Source organism: Canis lupus, chromosome 2 (genome assembly GCF_048164855.1).
Source record: "Canis lupus baileyi chromosome 2, mCanLup2.hap1, whole genome shotgun sequence".
In the NCBI taxonomy this organism is placed as follows: Eukaryota; Metazoa; Chordata; class Mammalia; order Carnivora; family Canidae; genus Canis; species Canis lupus.
In genome coordinates this window covers 42,195,592-42,218,552 of record NC_132839.1, presented here as the reverse complement: position 1 = coordinate 42,218,552, position 22,961 = coordinate 42,195,592, and the positions used below count along the sequence as shown (strand labels likewise).

At 46.6% G+C, this 22,961-nt stretch overlaps 1 protein-coding gene across 1 annotated transcript in view; it reads right to left on the bottom strand.

The window, feature by feature from the left end:
- Positions 1–22,961, bottom strand: part of ADAMTS17 (ADAM metallopeptidase with thrombospondin type 1 motif 17) — a 324,757-nt gene that overhangs the window by 179,389 nt on the left and 122,407 nt on the right. The window contains exon 8 of the mRNA XM_072796801.1: positions 12,262–12,367. Coding sequence (XP_072652902.1) covers positions 12,262–12,367 — 106 coding nt within the window. The remainder of the gene's footprint in view (positions 1–12,261; positions 12,368–22,961) is intronic.

Sequence of the window (22,961 nt, the reverse complement as noted above, 5' to 3'; positions counted from 1 at the left end):
CTGAGAGTTTGGCTTTCTGGAGGTTGGACAAAGATTTACTAGATTTTATGATGCATCAAGTTAGATGTTTAGACTGGAGTGGGGTCTATTTCAACAGATAGGATGGATGGTGGCTGTTCCAAACATGTCTTCAAAGAAAGCTGGTGTCCAAGCTACAGAGGAAGCTGAGTGGGAACCTAGAATCCAGCTCTGGAAGCCAGTGGAAGAGCCCTTGGTGCGTACTGGCATGACACAGGTGGTAAATAAAGCATGGGAGAAAAGGAAGGATCACAGAAGAAATTCAAAAACCAGAGCAAGGAAGCTATTCGGAAAAACTGCCCCATGGGGGCGGGGGGGGGGGGACTTACAAATGAAACAGTTTTTCCCTTTAAGGCCAGCTGGCAGGTGCGGTGTGGCATCCAGCTAGAAGCAGCACTGCACTGAGATGGTGTCCACAGGATGGGCTCCACTCTGAAGTGCTTTAACAGCTCTGTTTAACTGTCTCATGCACAGGAACACTTGGGTGCGTCTGATCCTGGCATTTCTAACTGGCTCCCAGGTGATGCAATGCTGCTGGGCTTAGACCACAAAGAGCAAGGCGCTAGCTAGATGTACGATGTACTTCTAGGTGTTTCCCTAGGCTGCTCCTGATGCAATGCCACAGTGGGGCTGGCCCACGCTTCCCTGCCAGATTCTGGACTGGGCATGGGATAGGGGAGTTTTAGGTGACAACTGTCAAGTCAGTAAGGACAGTTCAGGTAGGGACAGAGGGGGTTAGGAAAGGAGTGGGGTTTCTGGGAGCTTGCTCTGCTGATGAAGCCAAACTCTAAGTGGAATAGACAGCTAATAGCAAGTTGGCCTCCTTTGTCTCCCTGCTGTTGGAACAGTTTCTGCCTCCCCTCGGTAATCACAGAACATGTGCTGCAAAGATGAACAGACCTGGGGCACCTGAGTAGCTCAGCTGATTAAGTGTCTGCACCTTTGGCTCAGGTCATCATCCTGGGGTCCTGGGATCAAGCCCCAGGTTAGGCTCCCTGCTTAGCCTGCTTCTCTCTCTCCCTCTGCCTGCCCCTCCCCCTGCTTCAGCGCGCTGTCAAATAAATAAAATCTTTTTTAAAACAGATGAACCTTTAGGTAATCCGGGAGCCCCCCTGCCCCCAGAGCCACTGACACAGTCAACCATAGGTTTGTTAGGTGTTGCTTACCCAATGAGCACATGTGCTCCTGATGGGAAGGCTCCTCTGATGGGAAGCCAACTTGCACATCCCTCTTGGAAATGGGCAAGGCTCCTGTCATCTGGTCCTCAATGTGTCTGAAGCTGTTCCAAGGTAGCCATCCTACTGGACCTGCCATGTCCTCATTGTGGGGCCACCATTATCAAGTCTGACTTGCAAAGACCATGACTGTTTCTTGCCCCTCCTTCTCCTTAACAGTCTACCCAGTTGGAAGCTGGGGAAGCCATGGCCATGCTGCAGGCACAGGTTTGCCTCCCCAAGTAACACAACCCAGTATCCCAGGGTCCAGCATCTCCAGTGACTATGTACCGAACCCACTCCATTGCATCAGCATCTCAGGGGCTTTGACCATCCTGATATTGTTCCTGGCTCAGTTCAAAACTGACTGAGCCCGAGCCTTCTCCTTTCCATTCTGTCTCCTGATCCTAATCATCAGTGAATATCAGCGAATCACTGGGCTTGCTTCACACTTGCCCCCTCTCAACACCTCAGAACTGTGGCTACAATTAATAAGACCATATCTTTGAATGCTTCCAGTGACTTGCTAAAAAAATTATGACATCCCTCCTTCTATATCCATCTCCTTATTTATGTTTTGACTGAGATGGGGCTTTCCTAGATCCTCACATGGGCCCTGAGCAACCATAGTGCTCTGCTCAGACTTTAGAAACAGAGGGCATGCTTTCATAGCTCCCCCAGACCCCGTTCTGCTCGTCCTTTCTGATGCACATCTGGCAAAACCACCATATCCACACCCTCCATGCCTGCAAATGGACAAGGATGAGAAGGGCTCTTTCCTAGAATGTGCTGCTGACAGCACTGGTGGCAAAGTTCCCAGGGTCTTAGAGACTGCAGCTGCCCTCAGGTCTTTAGCCTGGACTATCCCATCAGCAGTGGACAGTAGATAAATAAGGATTTCAGGCATGACACCAAATGCCATGGCATCTTTTAGTGAACTTGGGCTGCTATAACAAAATGCCATAAACTGGTGGCTTATCAGTAATGGAAATTTGTTTCTCACAGTTCTAGAGGCTGGAAGTCCAAGGTTGGAGTGCTAGGATGGTGGGGCTCTGGTGAGGGGCCTTTTCTAGGCTGCAAATGTCTGCATTCTCTTTGTACTCTCATGTGGTAGAAATAGAGCTAGCTGGTTCTCTGGCCCCTTCTTATAAAGGCACTAATCTCATTCATGGGGACTCCACTCTTAGGACCTAAGCACCTGCTAATCCCATTAGAATGGGGGTTAGATTTCAACATAGGAATTTGGAGGGATCATGAATATTCATTCCGTAACAGAACACTCCATCTGTAGAGAAACTTGCATCTTATACCCCTGCCACCTCCCATGGTCCTTACAAAACCCTAGCCATACTAGTGGAAAGTGTCTTTCTGGGTAAAGGTAAGTAAATCCAGTTACCAGGAGACCCACACAGGGAGGTCTGGGCCTCAGCACAGGTCTGTTCTCTTGTGTAAGGGGCACCACCTCACGGCAAGAGGCCCTGGTAGAAGTCTCCCATTGGCCACTGATAAGGGAGGGAACCAGCCATCTGCAAAATGAGGCTGAGAGGACTATGGATGTCCCTTCCTGCTCTGAGAACCAAGAGAAAAGCCATTTCGGTGAGCCTGCCAGAAGCTCTGGCAATTGAACGAGAAAACTGGATCCCGTCTCATTCCTGGGATAGTCTGTAACGTAAGGAAGTTGTGAGGGTATTTCGGAATTTGGTTCTTCAGCCAAACTCCACGTTCCTCCCATCTCCTCAAACACCATCTCGGACAACAGCCTTTCAGGTAAGGAAATCCACCCAATAATTAAATGCAAAGAATTCCTGGGGTAGAGACTGACACTAGCGACAGCTTCTGTTATGGTAATGACGCTCTGGGGGCCTGGGGGCCGGGGACGCTCCAGATCCAGCTGGAATTTCCATCAGAGCGATAACGTCCAGCCAATAGCTGTGCAGACTGGCTGCTCCGAATGCAGGTGGGATGACATCTGTCTGCTTGCTGAAGAGCTTTTAATGCTTTTCGATTTGTGTTCTCCTCCCAGGCATCGCCTGGGCAGATCTGGGAAGGCTGTGCTCAAGGTCCTCTTAAGGACAGTGGCTCTGGGCCTTCCAAGCAACTGGAACAAGTGTTCTCTCCCCACCTTTGACTCTGCATCAAGGGTAAGAGTGCAAAGGAAATCCTGGTAACTTCTGTGCAGTTCTCCTTAAGGCAGGGCAGTGAGAAATCCCAGCTTAGGGCAGGAAAGCCATATCAACACAGCCATCAGTTACAACCTTCCTTGTGACTCTGGACACTGAACCCATTCAAAAATCACACACGTCTGAAAGGAACCAGAAGGAAATTCTGCTGTTATGAAAGCCATGCTCAGGGCCGTGCTGAGTGGGCTCATGGAAGCTGTGTGGGGTGCAGGTCAACACCATTTCTCTGAAGTCCCAGATCGTCCTAATTCAGTGAAGACTTGAGGACGAGGGTGGCTTGTGGATTAATGTGCAAGGACCCCGCAGTTTCCAGCAGCAAATTTAAAAAATAATAATAAAGCAAAAAGGAGCGAGGCCTAAATGTTTTGTCCAAGTCTGGAATTTGGATAAGAAAGCCGCGCCCTGCGGATGCTCACACACCGGCTTTGATCCAGGGGCCAAACGCCGAGGAAATCATACTCAGGAATCGCTCCAAGCTCCTCTATGTGAAACCTGAGAGCCCTGAACACTGCTAGCACCACCAGCTACCCTTTAGTCTGGAGGGGGAGGCTGCGGGAGGCCATGGGAGCTGAATGGGAACAGAAAAGAAGACCCCGAGAACCAAGGGGAAGCCTGTCTGAAAAGCCAGCATGGGACCTGCCTAGAACCAGACCAGAGGCACCTGGGCTTCCTGCAGACCTCCTGGGGGATAGAACCCCCCCCCCCCCAAATTAACACATCTATCCTAATCCCAACTAGAGCAAAAGCATACTTCCCCTCCCTCTGGGGTTTCTAGACAGTTATAACATTTCCAGAAATCCCTTCTCTGCTGTACCCTCTTCATAAGGCTGGCCCATCTAATGTCTACACTATGCCTACCAGACTGAGGCCCCCAGACAGGGGCGGGGCAACAGTGGTGGCTGCTGGGGCCGTCCACTGGCAGGTGATCTGGCTGATCACATCTGGCCTGCATTCACTCTGCGTCTCCCCCACGCTGCACCGGGCAGCTCATTCTTCATACCGATCACAGACAAACAGTCCCCCTCGTCACACATCTGGATAATGGCTTTCCTTACTTCCTGTCCTGGGATCAAGACAATTCTTTTCAGATTGAACTGTGATGACTCTTATTATAAGAACATTTCCCCCAGAAGAGCTCTCTCCTCCCCTTTCCCTCTGCTGCCCAGCCCTCCTGAGACACTTGTCCACTCTCTGCCCATAAGCCACGATTCTCAGGGATGGGATTCAGATGGCATTCTGTGCTGTGCACCAGGCAAGCAAGTCCTCAGGCATGCGTGAATGAGACATCCTTCCAAATCCACTGCCCTGAACTCATTTGCAAGCTGTCATGTTCTGGCTGGAAACATCCAGAGTGCCTGGATCTAACTTCTAAGGAATGCCTGTATTGGAGGATACCAAGTTTCACATGGGACCTGCCTGGTGTGGGACCCAGGAAATTTAACAAAAATCCCCTACCCCTGGACAAGCAGAGCAGGACTAACTCCATGTTGTGCTACACCCGCCATCTCCTGTATGACCCCCACATGACCTGCTTATTGCTTAAGGTGCTCCCCCACCCTAGTCAAGCCGCTGAGCACACCCTTAACTGGAAATTGCTCATAAAAATGTAACCCTGCCTTGTGCCCGCCAAAGCTGCACGCCAATTCCGACCAGAGTGATAGGCCAGTTCAAATGGGTCACTATAGGGTAAACTGTGATTCAATTGGCCACTTGCGGGACAGAATAGAGAATCCAGAAGTGGACCCTCAACTTTATGGTCAACTAATATTTGATAAAGGAGGAAAGACTATCCACTGGAAGAAAGACAGTCTCTTCAATAAATGGTGCTGGGAAAATTGGGCATCCACATGCAGAAGAATGAAACTAGACCACTCTCTTTCATCATACACAAAGACAAACTCAAAATGGATGAAAGATCTAAATGTGAGACAAGATTCTATCAAAATCCTAGAGGAGAACACAGGCAACATCCTTTTTGAACTCGGCCACAGTAACTTCTTGCAAGATACATCCACGAAGGCAAAAGAAACAAAAGCAAAAATGAACTATTGGGATTTCATCAAGATAAGAAGCTTTTGCACAGCAAAGGATACAGTCAACAAAACTCAAAGACAACCTACAGAATGAGAAAACATATTTGCAAATGATGTGTCAGGTAAAGGGCTAGTTTCCAAGATCTATAAAGAACTTATTAAACTCAACAGCAAAGAAACAAACAATCCAATCATGAAATGGGCAAAAGACATGAACAGAAATCTCACAGAGGAAGACACAGACATGGCCAACATGCACATGAGAAAATGCTCCACATCACTTGCTATCAGGGAAATACAAATCAAAATCACAACGAGATACCACCTCACACCAGTGAGAATGGGGAAAATTAACAAGGCAGGAAACCACAAATGTAGGAGAGGATGCGGAGAAAAGGGAACCCTCTTGCACTGTTGGTGGGAATGTGAAATGGTGCAGCCACTCTGGAAAACTGTGTGGAGGTTCCTCAAAGAGTTAAAAATAGACCTGCCCTACGACCCAGCAATTGCACTGCTGGGGATTTACCCCAAAGATACAGATGCAATGAAACGCTGGGACACCTGCACCCCGATGTTTCTAGCAGCAATGTCTACAATAGCCAAACTGTGGAAGGAGCCTCGGTGTCCATCGAAAGATGAAAGGATAAAGAAGATGTGGTTTATGTATATAATGGAATATTCCTCAGCCATTAGAAATGACAAATACCCACCATTTGCTTCGATGTGGATGGAACTGGAGGGTATTATGCTGAGTGAAATAAGTCAATCGGAGAAGGACAAACATTATATGGTCTCATTCATTTGGGGAATATAAATAATAGTGAAAGGGAATATAAGGGAAGGGAGGGGAAATGTGTGGGAAATATCAGAAAGGGAGACAGAACATAAAGACTCCTAACTCTGGGAAACGAACTAGGGGTGGTAGAAGGGGAGGAGAGTGGGGGGTGGGGGTGAATGGGTGACGGGCACTGAGGGGGGCACTTGACGGGATAAGCACTGGGTGTTATTCTGTATGTTGGCAAATTGAACACCAATAAAAAATAAATTTATTATTTAAAAAAAAATTGGCCACCTGCATGCGGACCGACATGACTGTGCAACTTTCTATGTGTGTTACAATCCCATTGGCCACTGGCCCCTATAAAGCTGCTATGTCTCTTAGCCTCGGCATCCAAGTCCCTGCTCTGCTGTGTCGGGTATACTTGGACCCAAGCTTGAGCTTGTAAATAAACCCTCGTGTGTTTGCATCGGTGTCGGCTCCTAGGTGGTTTCTCGGATTCATAATCTTGGGCACAACACCTGGGGCCGAGGATCCCACTTGTTACAGAGGCAAGAAGGTAGAGGAGGCCAGAAAACAACAGTGAAACCCCTGAGTCCTGTGAGCCATGGTTATCTACCCTGATGTACTGGGACTTGCCTGGAGGGTCTTCCTTAGCTATTTCTCCCCGGGAGGGCAGGTCCTAACTGGTCTAGGGTGAAGCTCAGGCCACTGGCACTTAAAAATGCTTCAGGCGCTCCCCTTGTGAAGCAACGTCCAGGTGTCACCTGCCCCATGTTCCCAAGCTTCCCTGAAGAGAGCGTTTTTCAGAGGCCACAACTGGAGGTAACCAACCGGAGGAGAGATAAATTCCAGAACGGAAATACCTGAGAAAGGGAATATGGAAGTCTGAAAAAAAATTCTGAGGAAGATCAAGTGGGGAGAGTGCCCACCCTGAGAACAGGTAGCAAGAGCCCAAATAGGGGGCATGACTTTGGGGCCCACCTGGAGGGCTTTCTGTGGATTTACTTGGGTCAGAGAGGTCACGGAGTTTGGGATGATTCAAGACAAGAATTGATCTGGCTCAGGCTTATCTGCAGAGCCTCCTAAATCCAACAGAAGCAGAGATTTATTTTCTGCAATAGAAACCTCTTTGTTTCTACATATAATGATATGTTCTTTATTTTCCCTCCTGTGTGTGGGTGGCCAAGTGTGCACCACATGGTTTCCCGCCCCCCTCTCAGCACCACACCTAGAACGGCCTGTGTTTAGACAATCCCTGAGAGCTCTTGGGCTTACCTGATTGAGAAGCAAGCTGCATGCATGTCATTCTGGGTCTCCTCAGGCCCCAAATGTCAAGACTGTTGAGACTCAGCTCTGTGTTCTCCTGGCCTCCCACCTGGGCTAGGGAGGGCTCTTGCCCAAGTACCTCCTCTGGGCCTGATGACCCCACTTCCCCAGAGAAGGACTTTGCCTCAGAGAAATAAATGCTTGCTTCTCGCTGTCCCTTTTTCCCTTTAAAAGTAAATATTGATAAACATCTTGGACACTGAGGTCTCCCACAAGGCACCCTGTCCTGGTTTCTTGAGGGAAAACACCTGGGCAACACTGGCCCAGCTGGGCTGTGTCTCTCAAGGAATGCCCCCCCTCCACTTCATTAATTCAATTATAACCAGTAACAGTTGTCAGCTATAGCTCTCTGGAGAAAGAGAGGTCCATCACGGCCATCTTCTTGCACTCAGGATCTATTCCCCTCTCCTGGTCACTGCAGGATGAAGTAGTCCCCTTGTTTTTACTTGGGTTTCTCAAACTATCATGGAAAGACAGGGAGACAGCTGCCTTCCCTACCACATTTCTGTTCACTAAATGAACCAAAAAATAACATGCAGATACCTATTAGGCAGGGTTTTACAGGCAAGGAGGCAAGGTCATGAAGGCTCATCAGAAAAGCTCAAAGTCAGGGTGCCTGGGTGGCACAGTTAGTTAAGTATTCAACTCTTGGGTTCGGCTCAGGTCATGATTTTGGGATGGCAAGATCGAGCCCTGTGTCAGGCTCTGCACTTAGTGAGGAGTCTAAGATTTTCTCTCCCTTGGGATCCCTGGGTGGCTCATCAGTTTAGCACCTGCCTTCGGCCCAGGGCATGATCCTGGAGTTCCGGGATCGAGTCCCACATCAGGCTCCCTGCATGGAGCCTGCTTCTCCCTCTGCCTATGTCTGCCCCCGCTCTCTGTCTCTCATACATAAATAAATAAAATCTTAAAAAAAAATAAAGACTTTTCTCTCCCTCTCCCTCCCCTCAAATAAACAAATCTTTTTAAAAAAGAAAGAAAAACCTCAAAGTCACTATCATCATGGCTTCTGCATGGAGCCAACTCATCCTCATGGCAAAAACACAGAACAATTCCTCCCAGGTCCTCTACCTTGACCACAACGAGGAACTGCAAATCTTTCAGACCCACCCAAAGCCATGGCTGCAGTCTTTTCCACCCTACTTCTTTATCAAGTAATCATCAGAAAGCTGTTAATCACAGCTAAGGTACTTGAGTTTCCTAGGTAAGACCCTCTTGCTGACTCACTGACTTTCTTCTGCAACTAGCATGATGTTGATGGTCCTGTCTTTCTTGGTTGGCAGCTATCTGAACGTACCCTGTTTTTTTTTTTGTTTTTGTTTTTTGATATATAACAAGTTTTCTTCTTAGTACCCCTCTCTTGGAATGAGGATCCTTACTTTAATACTCCTGATGTATGAGTATATTATCATAGAAGTGATCCCAAATCATTTAAAGTAGAGGCTGGAAATTTTAAAAAAGTAATACTAGCTTCCTAACCTATAAAATAAAAGGGAAATACTACCCATCCCATAGAATTGGTTAACAGCATAATGACTGCACAGCATCTAATACAGTAGGTGTTCAATAAATGAGATCTGACTCTCATTAATTCCTGTCTTAAGCAGAATTATTGGAATTATTGATATTACCATGGCAAGAATTTTTCATGTAATTCATAATTCAGAACCCATTTGATTGCAGATTGGATTGGAGCCAGTTTATAGTACCAAATAGATTACTTTTGAACTACAATATGTAAAATATGGTGAGACAAAGACAAAGAGACACAGAAAGAGAGAGAAAAACACAAGTCCAGGACAGGGTGAGTTAGTTGCTAAAAATGAGCCTGACATTTGCTTTGTATTTTCTGACAGCCACAGCAGGAACAAAATCAGGTTAACGTATAATGACTCTCATTGTCTGATAAATGCAATGTGTAGCTCACATGGATAGTGAATTTTTCTCCTAACATTCAGAGCTGGAGTAACTGCTTGCACTGATCCTTATATGACATATACTGGGTAAGCTACAGAGCAGCCATATTATGTGTGTCCATGTACAAAAGCACATACAGATCCTTCAGAAGACTGGTTTCTCTTTATCAGTATTAAATGGCTAGAGACCACTGGGTGAGTCCCCTGGGGACCTTCTAAGGGTAGTCTTTTTCATTCTCTAAAGTTTTCACTGAGAAATTTTCTTGAAGAGCGTAGACCAGTGGCTCAGGTCCACTGAGAACATCATCCCATCCTCCTTAGTGCACATGTACTTAGGGAATAAGGAATTAAATGATTCCATTCTGTCCCCATATATGCAACAGCTTTCAGGCTTTGTATCTGTAAGCAGCCTGGCCAGTGTCTTCATCAAGAGTCCAGGCTGATCCCTCTTGCTAAGCCTCCACACAGCCTTGTCTGTGGCTTGAGCCTGGCTGACCAGAGGGTTGCAGATGGAGAGAATGTGGCTTCATCCCTGGGGGTCCTGCTTCCCACTGCTCGCAAATAATCAGAGACAACAGACTTCCCTGGGAAAACCATAATCACCCAACTAGGGGCAGGGCCAAATGGTCACAGAATTTGTTGGCTTTGATTAACAATTAGGTGTTTGTTTTTGTAGGTAATTAGAGTGCAAGAGCAAGCTATAAAGAGCCCTTCAAGAAACTGAAGCAGACTATAGCTAAAGGCTACTGGCATTGGACTGAATCTCACCATTCATCTCTGCAGACCCCCTGCACTCAGACGCCAGTGGCTCTGCACAATTGCCTAGGTCATCAGGGAGAAAATGGCCCTCTGTGTTCTTCACATTCAAGGAGAAAAGCTTCTGCATAGCACGTGTGTGCTCACATGCGGGTGCAAAAAGCAGTCCAGCGTGGGTGCTGGCACTGGACGCTGCATGGAATCTTGCAGTTCATATAAATAGATGTATTCAAAAGTCCACGACAACCCACGTGTTGGAAAATGTTTTGACAACTGCATTCTCAAACCCATTAGGTGGTTAATTCTGAGGAACTAAGACAGACCGGCTGGGTCATTTTGCCAAAAGGCGAGAAGAGAGGATATTTGCCAAAGTCATACTGATTTACGCTTTTCTCTCAGCAACCATTCTTGGCTACAGGTTTGTACATGCTTTTTTTTTTTCTTTAACAAATCAGAAATATGAATACATATTTGATTACAGTTTATCTTTAAAAATTATTTCCTAGTAGTATAGGCAAAAAAGTGTGGGCAAAGAGCTGTCACGAATATTTAAAAATACTGTCGAGATAAAAGAACTGTGTACTTAGTGACAAGTGCTCATTTTGCCTCTTTTAGCTGATAGCATGTTATTTCTGCCTTAATCCCAGGAAATACACATAGGATTATTCTCACTCACTGTACTCACATCACGATACTCAGTAGGCACAGAATAGCTAACTACCAAACCCATCTATAGGACTGAAAAAAATGAGAATGGGACCAGATAAAACAAGGCAAAAGCATATACACACACACACACACACACACACACACACACATATGTACACATACACACACATATATAGAGCCACAGATATAGCTAATCCTAGAGGAAATTGCTTTTGTATTTCTCCTTACAGACTGACTTTACAGAAGTCAGAAGTTTGAGTTTACATTTAGGATCCCAGGCATCTTACTACATAGGTCATCAGGAAACCTTTATATTTTTTCACCAAAAACTAGGTTTCCATTTAACTTTGTTCCATCCAACGCAATACAAATTTTCCTATTGTTCTTCATGCTCTGACCTCCTTGATTTACGTATTTATTTTTTAAGTTCTCATGCAGTTGTACCACAATTTTCCCTTCAGAGAAATACAAAACAGACCCCTACTGCAGGAGAAATAGTAAGCCCTCAGGCCATAGTTTTAGAGTCGGCTGGCTCTCTGATGCCTAAGACTTCCTGCAGGTGATCTCAATTTTGGTCCAGCCACCCAACCCCTCTGACCTGCTGCTTCCTCCCCCTGTAAAACCAGGACGCTGCCTCAGATCCTTTCCATAATGTCTTTGGGCTCTGAGGGTCTATGGCTGTCCCCTCCTCAAAGGAAGAATTTCCATGTACAAAGGCAGTAACTGATAATTCTTTAAAACTAAGATATTGAAGGGCATCTGCCTTTGGCTCAGGTCATGATCCAGGGGTCCTGGGATCAAGTCCCGCATCGGGCTCCCCACAGGGAGCCCACTTCTCCCTCTGCCTATGTCTCTGCGTCTCTCCTGAATAAATAAAATCTTTAAAAAAAAAACAAAACAACCCAAAACCCCAAAAAACTGAGACACGGACATTCTGCCTTTGGACAGTTGGACTTTGAAACCAGCTTTCAAGGAAATAGAAAGTCAACCGTCTGAAGATAAGTCCCATTAATTGACTGATAGAGTAAATCACAGATCATGCTGGTCCAGGAAAGAAATGCAACCAAAGAACACACTCTGAGAAAAACCCCTTCCCTCCGGAGTGTGTGCACTAAGAGCAGATTGCTCTTAGTGCACACATGAACATGAAATTAACATTTGACTCACAGAGACCATCTGTTCAGTAATCTCTCCCGTTCCCTGAAGGGCTGGGACCCAGGCGTGCTGGCCTAGGTCTGTGTTACAGAAGAAGCAAAAGTATGTGGCAGCACTGTTTCAAAACTTATGGAATTCAAGCAGAAAAAAAAAATATATATATATATTCAGCAAGGAACTGGAAGAGGCAGAACAATAGAGTCTGATACTTACTTGTGGCCCAGCTCGTGAGCGATGGTAAAGGCCAAATTGAGACCATTGTCTTCGGCAAGCACACATTTCCTCTTAGCACTGCACACACCTCCTAAGTAAGCAATCCCTGTAGCAGAGACACAAAACACATCCTCTTCAGAACGTGGGAGGCCCTGACCTCGCTGGGCAAGTCCATATGGTCAACAGCATGCATGATGGGAGAGAGGAGGGGCAGATGGGGACGAGGATGTGGCCACGGGGTTGGGGCCATCGTTCCAGAGCTCTTGTGTGGGACGGGCTGGCGTGTAATGCTTTGGGATTCACCAAAAAATAATTAATGGTAACAATCACCACACCACGGAGATCTCCCAAGCATTTAATGGATGTCGGGCAATGTGTTGTGTTTACAGACATTATCTAATTTAATCCTAATGACTTAGAGGGTTGGTAACAGGGAGAGACCAAGGCGCAGAGGGGAAACGTAAGGTGGATTGGCACGCAGTGCTGGGATGCTGTCCAACTTCACCATCTAGGGCTGGGGTGAGGCGAGGCTGGCAAGGCAAGGTGCCCAGTGTGAAAAGCTGAAGGAGGGTCCCCCACACATGCATGCCCAGAGAGGGAGGGGCCACCTTCCTTCCCTCACCCCACTCCAGCTCTGCTAGGGCCAATGCTCTCAGGGTGTGAGCAGGGAGTAGAGAAGCAGCGAAGCTCACAGAGAGCAAGCCCAGGAAGGCTGTGCAGGATATGCAGAAAAATGTTTCAGGAACCCTTGGCAGAGAATTCCTGAACCAGGACCTGGAGGGAGGGAGAGAACCCTGAAGAGTGAGGGCCTGGCAGAAGTCAAGAAGGATGAGCCTCATGGAGCGACTCGCTCATCTCCACACATACCTGTCTGGGGTCCTCTTGCCTCTGAGACGGGAGCTGAACCCAGGCACATAAGAGGAAGGCAGACGAAGGGGAATGGTGTGAGCAGGGGACAGGAGGCTGTCCCGGGAAGGCTGGAGGACAGATGGGTGTTTTCTAGGAGAGGAAGGTTATCCTGGCAGAAAGGTGTGTGAATGACAAGAGGGCCTTGGCCAGGCACATCTGAGGGATGCACAGGCCACCTGTCTGCAGGCTGCCACTCTCCACAGCAGCTCTCCACATGTCCTGTCAGTTCTTGCTATCTCTGCACCCTGGACAGGCATCCCTCACAACTCAAGTGTCCCCAGAGCTTATCTGAATGAAAGGGGAGTCCATGGACCCTCTCCCATCTCACCCCTCCCCCGGGCTTGGGACAGATGAGAGAGGACTAGAATCATCTGCACTCCCACTGCCTGGAGCATCTGACTCCTTAATACACCAAGAGATGGATGAATGGGTGGTGGCACAGGGTGGCTGGCGGCTTATACAACTGAGGTGACTCGGGGTTCCTCTTGCTGTGAGTTCACAAGGGATGTAGGGCGGGCAGGGGCTCCACTGGCCCCATGACCAGGCATGTGATGTCCAGTGACCAGAAGGACGGAGGCTCTGCAGCCAGACTCCACCCACCAGCCCTTTGCCCTGGGACCGACTTGGCCACCGGCGCAAGAGGTGTCTCTTTTCTACCCACGACACCACCAACTGCTGCTGAGCTGCACGCCGCTCCATTCAGAGGGCCCCTTTCACTAATGTGCAGTAGGTGTCTTGGAAGTAGACACTGGCCTTACAGGCACAAGACTTGGGGAGGTAAGGAGTTGGCAAAAGCAGAGGGGAAATGCACAGGGGAGTTAGTTAAAAATAAACCTCTTTCCCTGCTACCCCAAAGGGACACCTATTCTCTTTGGTGACTTCAAAATCACCAAGGTGGACCTTGGCCTCCTGGAGTGCTCTCCCTCCTTCCTCTCGATGCCCCCTATGAGCCCCTAGATACACAGCTACCTCACCCCCGGCTCTGCTCTGCACGGAGATGCTGTTGCGGGTTCAGCTCACATTTAGCACCCCAAGCTGCCACCACAGCACGTCTAAAACATGCAACATGCTTGGGCAAGGTTGAAGAAAACATGCAACATGCTTGGGCAAGGTTAAGAAAAGAAAAGAAAAGAAAAGAAAAGAAAAGAAAAGAAAAGAAAAGAAAAGAAAGAAAGAAAGAAAGAAAGAAAGAAAGAAAGAAAGAAAGAAAGAAAGAAAGAAAGAAAAATAAAGAAGAAAGAGAAAAAAGGGGAAAAGAAACTTTGTTTTTTTTTTGTTTTGTTGTTTTTTGTATGTTTTTTTTTGCACGTGGACATCATAATCCAGCAATGCAGACTACTGGAAGGAGAAAGATGACAACCAGAAAGGACATGATTTGGCTTCTCAGTGCCTTCAAGGTCATTATTCTGGTTTTGTTTAAAAATGTTTTGTGGGTTGCTGCACTAAGTCCAGCAGTGAGTAGCTGGAATGCTTCTACATAGCTCCGATGGTATGTGCGTGTAACAACACACGCACACACTCGGATGCACACCCAGTAGTGCTCTCCCAGCCCAGGCTGCGGCCTCCTGGGTCAATGAATCAACTGGAACAATCAGATGTGCACGCCCCCGGGAGAAGTCATCTGGTGAGTGGGGAGAGGAGGCATCTAAAGACAGCTGTACTGAGCCTGCTGTCCCCAGAGCGGCTGCTGAACCAGCAGACGTTGATGCCACACAAAAACATCCCCTGGCCTCTGCTGCACTCAACTCCCCAAGCCGGCAGTCCTGAGTTTCCACTCTAATTAGGTAACACGCAACGTTAGGGAAACAGCTAAGCAACGAGCCTTCCAATAATTGCATTTTAATTTTTCCAAGGCACAGATGATCTTTTTTTTTTTTTTTTTAACGAGAAAACAAAGGATCAGTTTATTTATGAGAAATGTTCTCGCACGAAGGTGGATTATGGTCTAGTGCTTTTAATGATGCATTCTGATCACGAACAGCCTGGTCAGGAAAGTGAGCAAGGCAAAACGTGTAAAAGCAGATGGCCTCTGATACAGAGTGGAGGAACCTTGTGCATTCACGACCCATGGTGTGGAAATGCTTAGAGCTCATGAAACAAAGTCTGGAGAAAATCCCAGGTTGTTGTAAAAGAGCTGCAAGGAGTACATGGCAGTTAAGCCATGAGCTTCCATGAGAATCAAAGCCCGTCACTATTCCTTGTTCCCTGGAAAGAATGGAGAAGCAGGGAGCAGTGGAGGGTATGCTGAAGCTATGGCATCACTGGGACCTTCCTATGTTACTGGAATTCCCTACACAGACAGCAAGACTCCAGAGGGGTGTTTTCCATGTATTTAGCATTCTATGAATTAAAATTCTCCATCAAAAAAAAATCCTAGAACTTATTTTTGAAATTTTTAAAACATCAATTCCACATGTTTGCAGAGCTCCCTGGAATAGAAAAGGGAAGCAGAAAGGCAACCGAAATTTATTAGGGTCCTCTCTAGGGGCAAGCACTGCTCAGAATGGGTGACCATTCCTTATTCCATAGGTATGGTTACTGGCCCCATCTTATAGGGAAATGGAGGCCCAGTAACCAGTTATATGCCTGACAGAGCCGAGACTCAGATACTGTGCAGGACTCCCTTTTTTTTTTTTTTTTTTTTCCAACACCAGTGCTCTTCCAGGCAAACCCAGGGCCTCTTTCATCAAAGCTTTGGTGACCAACAACAATGAATCATCTTTGGGGGTTTCAAGGATTTTCATAAATCTTAATGTGTTTATGCAGAGATGTGGGTGGGATAAAATAAAGGTTTCAGGTGTTTGAGTCCAAATGTTTTTTAAACTAAAGATAAAAAAGATTCAAGGGATATATGCAACAATATTAATGGTTACCTCCAGGGCGTGGTGAAGTCATTATAAATCTTTTCAATTTTCTTCCTTTTGGCTTAAACCTAATACAATGAATATGCACTTGCCATGAAAATTAAAGTTACTGGTTATATTCCATTCACCCAAGGTGATTTATAGCAGAGGCAGAACTGAGAAAAGACCTCTACCACCTGCCCGCCCCCGCCCCCCCCAAAAAACCTCCAAATTTTGATTCTGAATATATAGACTTTCAGGCAGCAGAGATGGAGTTCACAGTCAAGGCATCACTGAGTATGTGCTTATATCCTAAGGGCAGTTTGCTCCATCTCTACTATACACCTCTGGCACAGATTAGAGAAGCAAAACATGCTTTTAAAAATCTGAAATGCTGGGGTACCTGGATGGTGCAGTTAGCTGAGCAACTGACTTTTGGTTTTGGCTCAGGTTGTGATCTTGGGGTTGTGAGATGAAGCCCCACGTTGGACTCCATGCTCACCACAGAGTCCACGTGAGATTCTCTATCCTTCTCCCTCTGCCCCGCCCACTCATTTGCTCTCTCAAATAAATAAATCTTAAAAAAAAAAAATCTGAAATGCTGATGGTAGAAATGAAGAAGGGCTATGAAGATTTTTTCTGATGCCTGGAGAAGTCTATAGGATCCATTCAGAAAAGCCAGAGTCTCTTAACCCAGCTTCCCAGCCGTGTCAACTCAGTGTAGACATTCTCCCTTTTCTTTTCCTTGGTAGGATTGTGATTTTGGAGAGGAAACTGGGTGAGGAGGTTTAATTATTTTCTTTTTCAGTAGAAAACTGCATGGTGTAAGCACATAATACTTAAACTCAGAGTTGACCATATCCTTTCTAGATTAAGGAGTAAACAACACATAACTGTATAAACTCTGATTTATCCAGCAAATTGTCACGTGTAAACAGTTTGCAGCTGTTGGCCTTGTTGGCCATTACTCATACCTTCTTGGACTCTGCCCCTGAGAGAAAAAGGCTGAGTTTCTTCTACCAACTGCTCGAAGTCCTAACATCATCATGGTTATCACTGGGATGCCACGTTGCCAGTTATAAGAAAGCAATTTACATCTCTTCACTTGGCATTCACAGTGGTTGAGACAGAGTTGCTCACTCAGCCTCAGGGGCATGGCCTTGTGCTCTTGTAAACTTTACTACATGGTTGGAAGTATGATCTGAATTTCTGAACAGCATTTAAGAGCCCATGTCTTAGTGTCTAGGATGTGACAAATTATAAAGACCTACAGTTGATTCTCATTATCTGTGGGAGTTGGATTCTAAAAAGTCACTGGGAATGTGAAATTCTCAAATATAGAACCATTGCTCCTAGCAGACATACAGAGGTAGGTTCCTGTGAGCCTCTGGTCACAACATCTTTGTCAAATGACCAATACATAACCTTGTTTTATGTGTGTTCCTGTTCAAAGAAACCTTATTTAATATATACTGTTGGTCTATTAACATCGAATTCATGGCCAACAGTTCGGCAACTCATGCCGAAACAAAGCTTGTATTTTTCTCAACAAAAAACACAAAAATGTAAAAAATAAGGCACCTGTTGACCACAGAAAGGACTTTTTTTTTTTTTTTTAAACAATATGAGAGCTGAAACAAGAAGGCAAAGGGTCACCTTGTTCAACCTTATTTGTGAGCATGCCTCTGCACATGTCTGTACATGACACATAAACACTATGAATACTGATTCTGGAATTACTAATAAATTTTGGCGAGTAGGCAAATTCACAAATGCAGAATCCTTGAATGCCAATGGTACACATTGTAAAAAAAAAAAATCATGTCTTATTGTTGGACATGATGGAGTCCTTATCAGTTGCAAAAAGGAGATTTAGTCTACATTTAACTGTCACATAATTTCCTAATTCTGTATTATTTAAATTATTTGAGGGTGCCTGCCTGGTTCAGTCAGTTGAACATCCAGCTCGTGGTTCTGGTTTGGGTCATGATCTCAGGGTTGTAGGATTAAGCCCCAAGTAGGGCTCCATGTTCAGTGGGAAGTCTGCTGAGTTTCTCTCTCTTCCCCTCTTCCTCTGCACCCCATGCTGAGTTTCTCTCTCTTCCCCTCTTCCTCTGCACCCCATCCTGCTCTTTCTCTAAAATAATAAATAATCTTAAAAATAAATTATTCTATTAATTCAGGTCTATCCTCTTCTACAATTTCATGTCTGCATTCTCTCCAAGGTGAACAGTCCGCAGGGCCATCCTCTTCACTGTAAGTTACAGACCTCCTCCTGGTCCCGCAAAGAGCAGACAGGACCTCACATATGCTAAAGGACAGACACAGCTCAAAAATTGGGATAGAACATTGATGATAAGGTTCTGGAAGGCTGGCAGAAGTGGTGGCCTGAGTCACATGGTCCCACTGCTTGGGATTAAGGAGCACTGCCTTCCAGATCTGGCCCTGTCTCTGGCTCTCTGCCCCTAATCCCAGGAGCACACATCTGGGTAAGCCCTCCAGACCTATTCTTGTCTTGGCAACTCCGCCCCCAGTGTCTCTGCTTCTTTTTTGGATCTCCTGGGGTCAGTTACCATGTAAGGAAGATGAGTTCGCCAAGGTCTTTATTCCGGCACCATGAACAGAAGGTGGGGGGATCCCTGGGTGGCTCAGCGGTTTAGCGCCTGCCTTCAACCCAGGGCATGATCCTGGAGTCCTGGGATCGAGTCCCGCATCGAGCTCCCTGCAGGGAGCCTGCTTCTCCCTCTGCCTGTGTCTCTGCCTGTCTCTTTGTGTCTCTCATGAATAAATAAATAAATTAAAAAAAAAAAAACAGAGGGTGGGGGCCATGGCTCAAAGAGGGACATTGGCTCTCTCCTTAAACATGAGTACTGTAGAAGCTGCCACAGCAATTCAAAACTGCCAGTACCTAACACCTACTTATGGAGCAGAACACTGATGACCTGAAAAATTCAGCAACTTACTCAAGGCAAAAGAAGTAGTAAATGGGCAAAGTAAAGGTAAGAGCTTCCAAGTCTGATCACTGAACGGTTCAACATTCCCTATTTTGCAACTTAATACAAAGTTAGAGTAGCCAAAACAATGTAGTACTTGCAGAAAGAGACATTTAGACAGACCTGGGAGCCCAGAAAGTAAACCTGCAGATTTACAGTCAATTCATTTTCAGCGAGGGTGCCAAGACCATCCAGTGTGGGGAAAGAAGAGTCTTGTCAACAAATGGTGAGGGAATAACTGGACAGCCACATGCCAAAGATTGATGTCAGACCCATCTTTATGTGGTATGCAAAAATTAACTCCAAATGGATCATAGAGCTAGATGAAAGATCTAAAACTATAAAATGCTTAGGAAAAAAACAGAGAAGTCTTTCTGACTTTGGGGTAGACAAAGCCTTCTTAGGTATTACATCAAAGGCACAAGGGGGCAGGTAAAAATGCCCATGCCAGTGTGTTCATCAACAAAGACACCTTCCCTGGAACAAGAGAATAGCTGTGTGAGAGTTGGGAGTGAGGTGTGTGTGGGGGTAGGGAGTCACCAAGGCAGGCAATGAGTGTGCTGATACATCCCAAGGAAGCTTCTCAGTCTTCCCCCAGCATTAAAACTTCCTGCTAATTTGCCCAGCAGCCTTTGTGTCACAGGCAAACTTGCTAGCCAGTCCAAGTGTTGCATGAACTGCTACTTTGAGACACACAGTTCTTGATTATGTGCAGAGTCAAGGAAAACCACACATGCTGACAAACCAACTGCCCTCACTCTAGGTTTCCCCAATGCCTCCAGGATCCAGAGTTTGGGGAAGAGATGTCACCACCCCTGGTGAGGTTATCACACAGCCAAGTCCCCAGAAAGGGACTGGAGGCTTCTAGGTTTGGAGCCATGGCTCCTACAACAGTTTGATACATTAAGTAAGTATAAAATGTAGGAATTTACAAGTTCAAAGCAAAAACATTCATCCCAACACTTTACTGCATTCTTTGAAAACCCAAACATGCTGGGGCAGGGGAAGGAAGTGAAATAATTTGATCTTCAAAAGATCGCAACCAACATGAGCCAAGTGCACAGAGATGTCCTGCAGATTCCCCACCCTCCAGGCAAGATGGCACTTGTGTCTGGGGGGTTGCGTGGGGGGGCCCATCATGTGGGAGGGAATCTCCAGAGAGTAGACTTAACGTTCCTCAAATAAGCATGATGCCTCTTGGAAGACGAGCCCAGAGAGGCTCAGGGGCTTCTGGAACAGGCCTGGACACCCACCAGAAAGGGCCCCCAGCAGGCTCATCTCAGGACACTGTAGGGGAGAGGGAGTCTATCCAGACATCTTTGAAGATCTCTTACGTTGACAAATACTTCATTAAGGGTTTCCTGGCTGCCTATCCTTGATGGCATCATGCCAGGTATGAAATCCTAGGTTGAGCAAAAGCCACACAGACCTAGAGGGGAAAAGAGCCTTGAGAACAACATCCCAGGAAAAAGCCAGGGAGGCAGGTGGAACAGTGAGCAAGCTCAGAGCCTACAGAGAGGGCCACGGTCTCTACAACACAACTGTCCCAGTGACCTGAGTCCACCTCTAGCTCCTCAGCAGAGCAGACAACGGAGAATGAAACTGGAGCTTGCCTGGAGTCCCCTGCTGTCTCCTGCTGTGGGTTATCTGTCAGAGCAGAACACCTTCTCACACAGCCATGCCCTCATTCTCACTTCTATTCACTCAGCAAACTTTTCTGGGGACCTGGGAAGGCAGTTAGCTCCTTGTATGGGAGCCTTTGCTGGCAGCATCTATGAGGGCAGCATGCAATAGAAGCCGTTTGCATTCTCCTTTAAAAGACCTCTGAACCCTTGAGTGTGCTTCCTGAACATGAGAGGGGCACAGACCTATCTTCTAGCATTTGCCACTCCAGAAGGATGACCACCTAATAAGCCTGTTGGACATCTGCACCTCCAAAGCACTGCAACCCCTCCTGTGTGTGTGCGCGTGTGTGTGTTTCTGTGTGTGCACATACTGAGGGTGTGTGTGGCGTGGTAACTGGGCACATAACACAGGACAGTCTTCTGACAGCTGGTGCTATGAGACTGACACCCACACTCCCACAGCGATGGACCCAAACAAGTTTTGAAAGCTTTAACACGTTCACATTTTCTCATCATGTGCGTTGCACGGTACTTGTTTTTGTTGATCATTTAAAATGGAACTTTGACAGTCCTTCATCAACAGCCTTAAGACTCTTCTGTCTTCTTCTGTCACCAATTAATATTGTCCCTTCACTGGCAGGTTAGAATGCTCTCCCTTGCCCTCTGAAAAATTGGGGTTTTAGGTGGTGGTGAGGCTGAGAGGGCAGGTGAGGTGTTGTGTCTAAAAATATCTCCTCCATGTAGGGAAGAGACAGCTAAGGCTTCCTCAGGGCCACATGTCTCTAAAGGGGTCTGAGAATGAATTCGAGTCCTCTCTGTGGGAACCAAGGTCTCCCTGGAAAGAACAACACATTCCTGACCCAGCCTTCTTGTGACCAAAGGATGTGCCTTGGGTCACAGTCTCTCTCAACCATTCTGTGTGAACTTGTTCGAGAGCCCACAGGCAGGGCCATGTGGGAAGACTGCTTAATCCCTCCAGCAGCCACTGCCAGGAAGACGGTAAAGTGATTGGTGGCTGGTAAGAAGGACCACATGCATTTTCATCATGTCCAGGGTGAAGGACCATGTTGTGTCCCCCCAAATTCACATGCTAAAGCCATACCCCCTGGTGTGACTATTTTCAGAGATGGGTCCCTTAAAGATGTAATTTAGTTTAAGTGAGGCCATAAGAACAGGGTGGAATCTGATATGACTAGTGTTCTTAGAAAAAGAGGAAGAGACACCAGAGACCTCTCTACCCACGTACACACAGAGAGCACATGTGAGAACCCAGTGAGAAGATGGCTGTGTACGTGGCAAGAAGTGTGGCTTCCCCAGAAATCCACCCCAATAGGATCTAGATCTTAGACTTCCAGCTTGAAAAGCTGAGAAAATAAATGTCTGCTGTGTAAGCCACTCAGGAGGGGGTATTTTGTTACAGCAGCCTGAACTACTACACCCAGAGCATAACCTAGTTATAGACGAAGTACCCTGTGTCCTCTTCACTCACATGACAAAGACAGTGGCCATGGTAGTTCACCATCTTCATGTGCTAGATGACACCATAGCTGCCCAACACGCTGTGGGACCAGAGTCATTGTTAAGAACGTAGTTTAGTAAGAGGCGACTGATCTGGAAAGTTATACGGGCTATCTGGTTGAAATAGCAAAAACGCTTGGTAGAGAAGTGGAATGCTGGGAGTCAAAGAAGTGTTGGTGGCTCTTTATTTCAAATCAAGAAACACATCAACCAGTGGCACTTGGAGACACAGAGGTGACAGCTCAGTCATTTGGCAGTGCGGTGCCCACATGAGTCAGAGCTAGGATCCCCATTTGGGGAAACTAGGATGCCTTGGAGAGAAATAGGAAGATGGTGTCATGCCACAAGCAGACCCACATCATCCATGGCATCAGCATCTCAAAATTCCCCATCCCTAGGAAATACTCAAAAGCAGCTCACAAGCACAGTATTTGAGGGAAGAGCCAATTTCTGATGATGCTTGTCAAAGTCACACAGTGCTAGGTCTGAAGAATGGGAAGCTGAACATTTCTCTTCAAATCCCCAGGGAATTGCAAAGAACACCAGGGAAAGGGGACAGGGCGATAATTCATGGGGCAGGGAGCTAGGGAACCGACCTTCTGGGTCTGTGTGGGAACCTGCAAGCTTCACCAGGCACACAGCAGGCTCCAAATTTCTGCCAAGCAAAGGAAAGGGAGCCTTGCTGCCTTTTCTGCTTAGTGAATCTCAATAAAAGAGGAACCAACGGCAACAAGCATTCCATGCGCACAGGGCCAAGTTCAGCAAGCCGGGAAACAAACACTGCTGTTCTTTCACCTTGACTCATTCAAAAA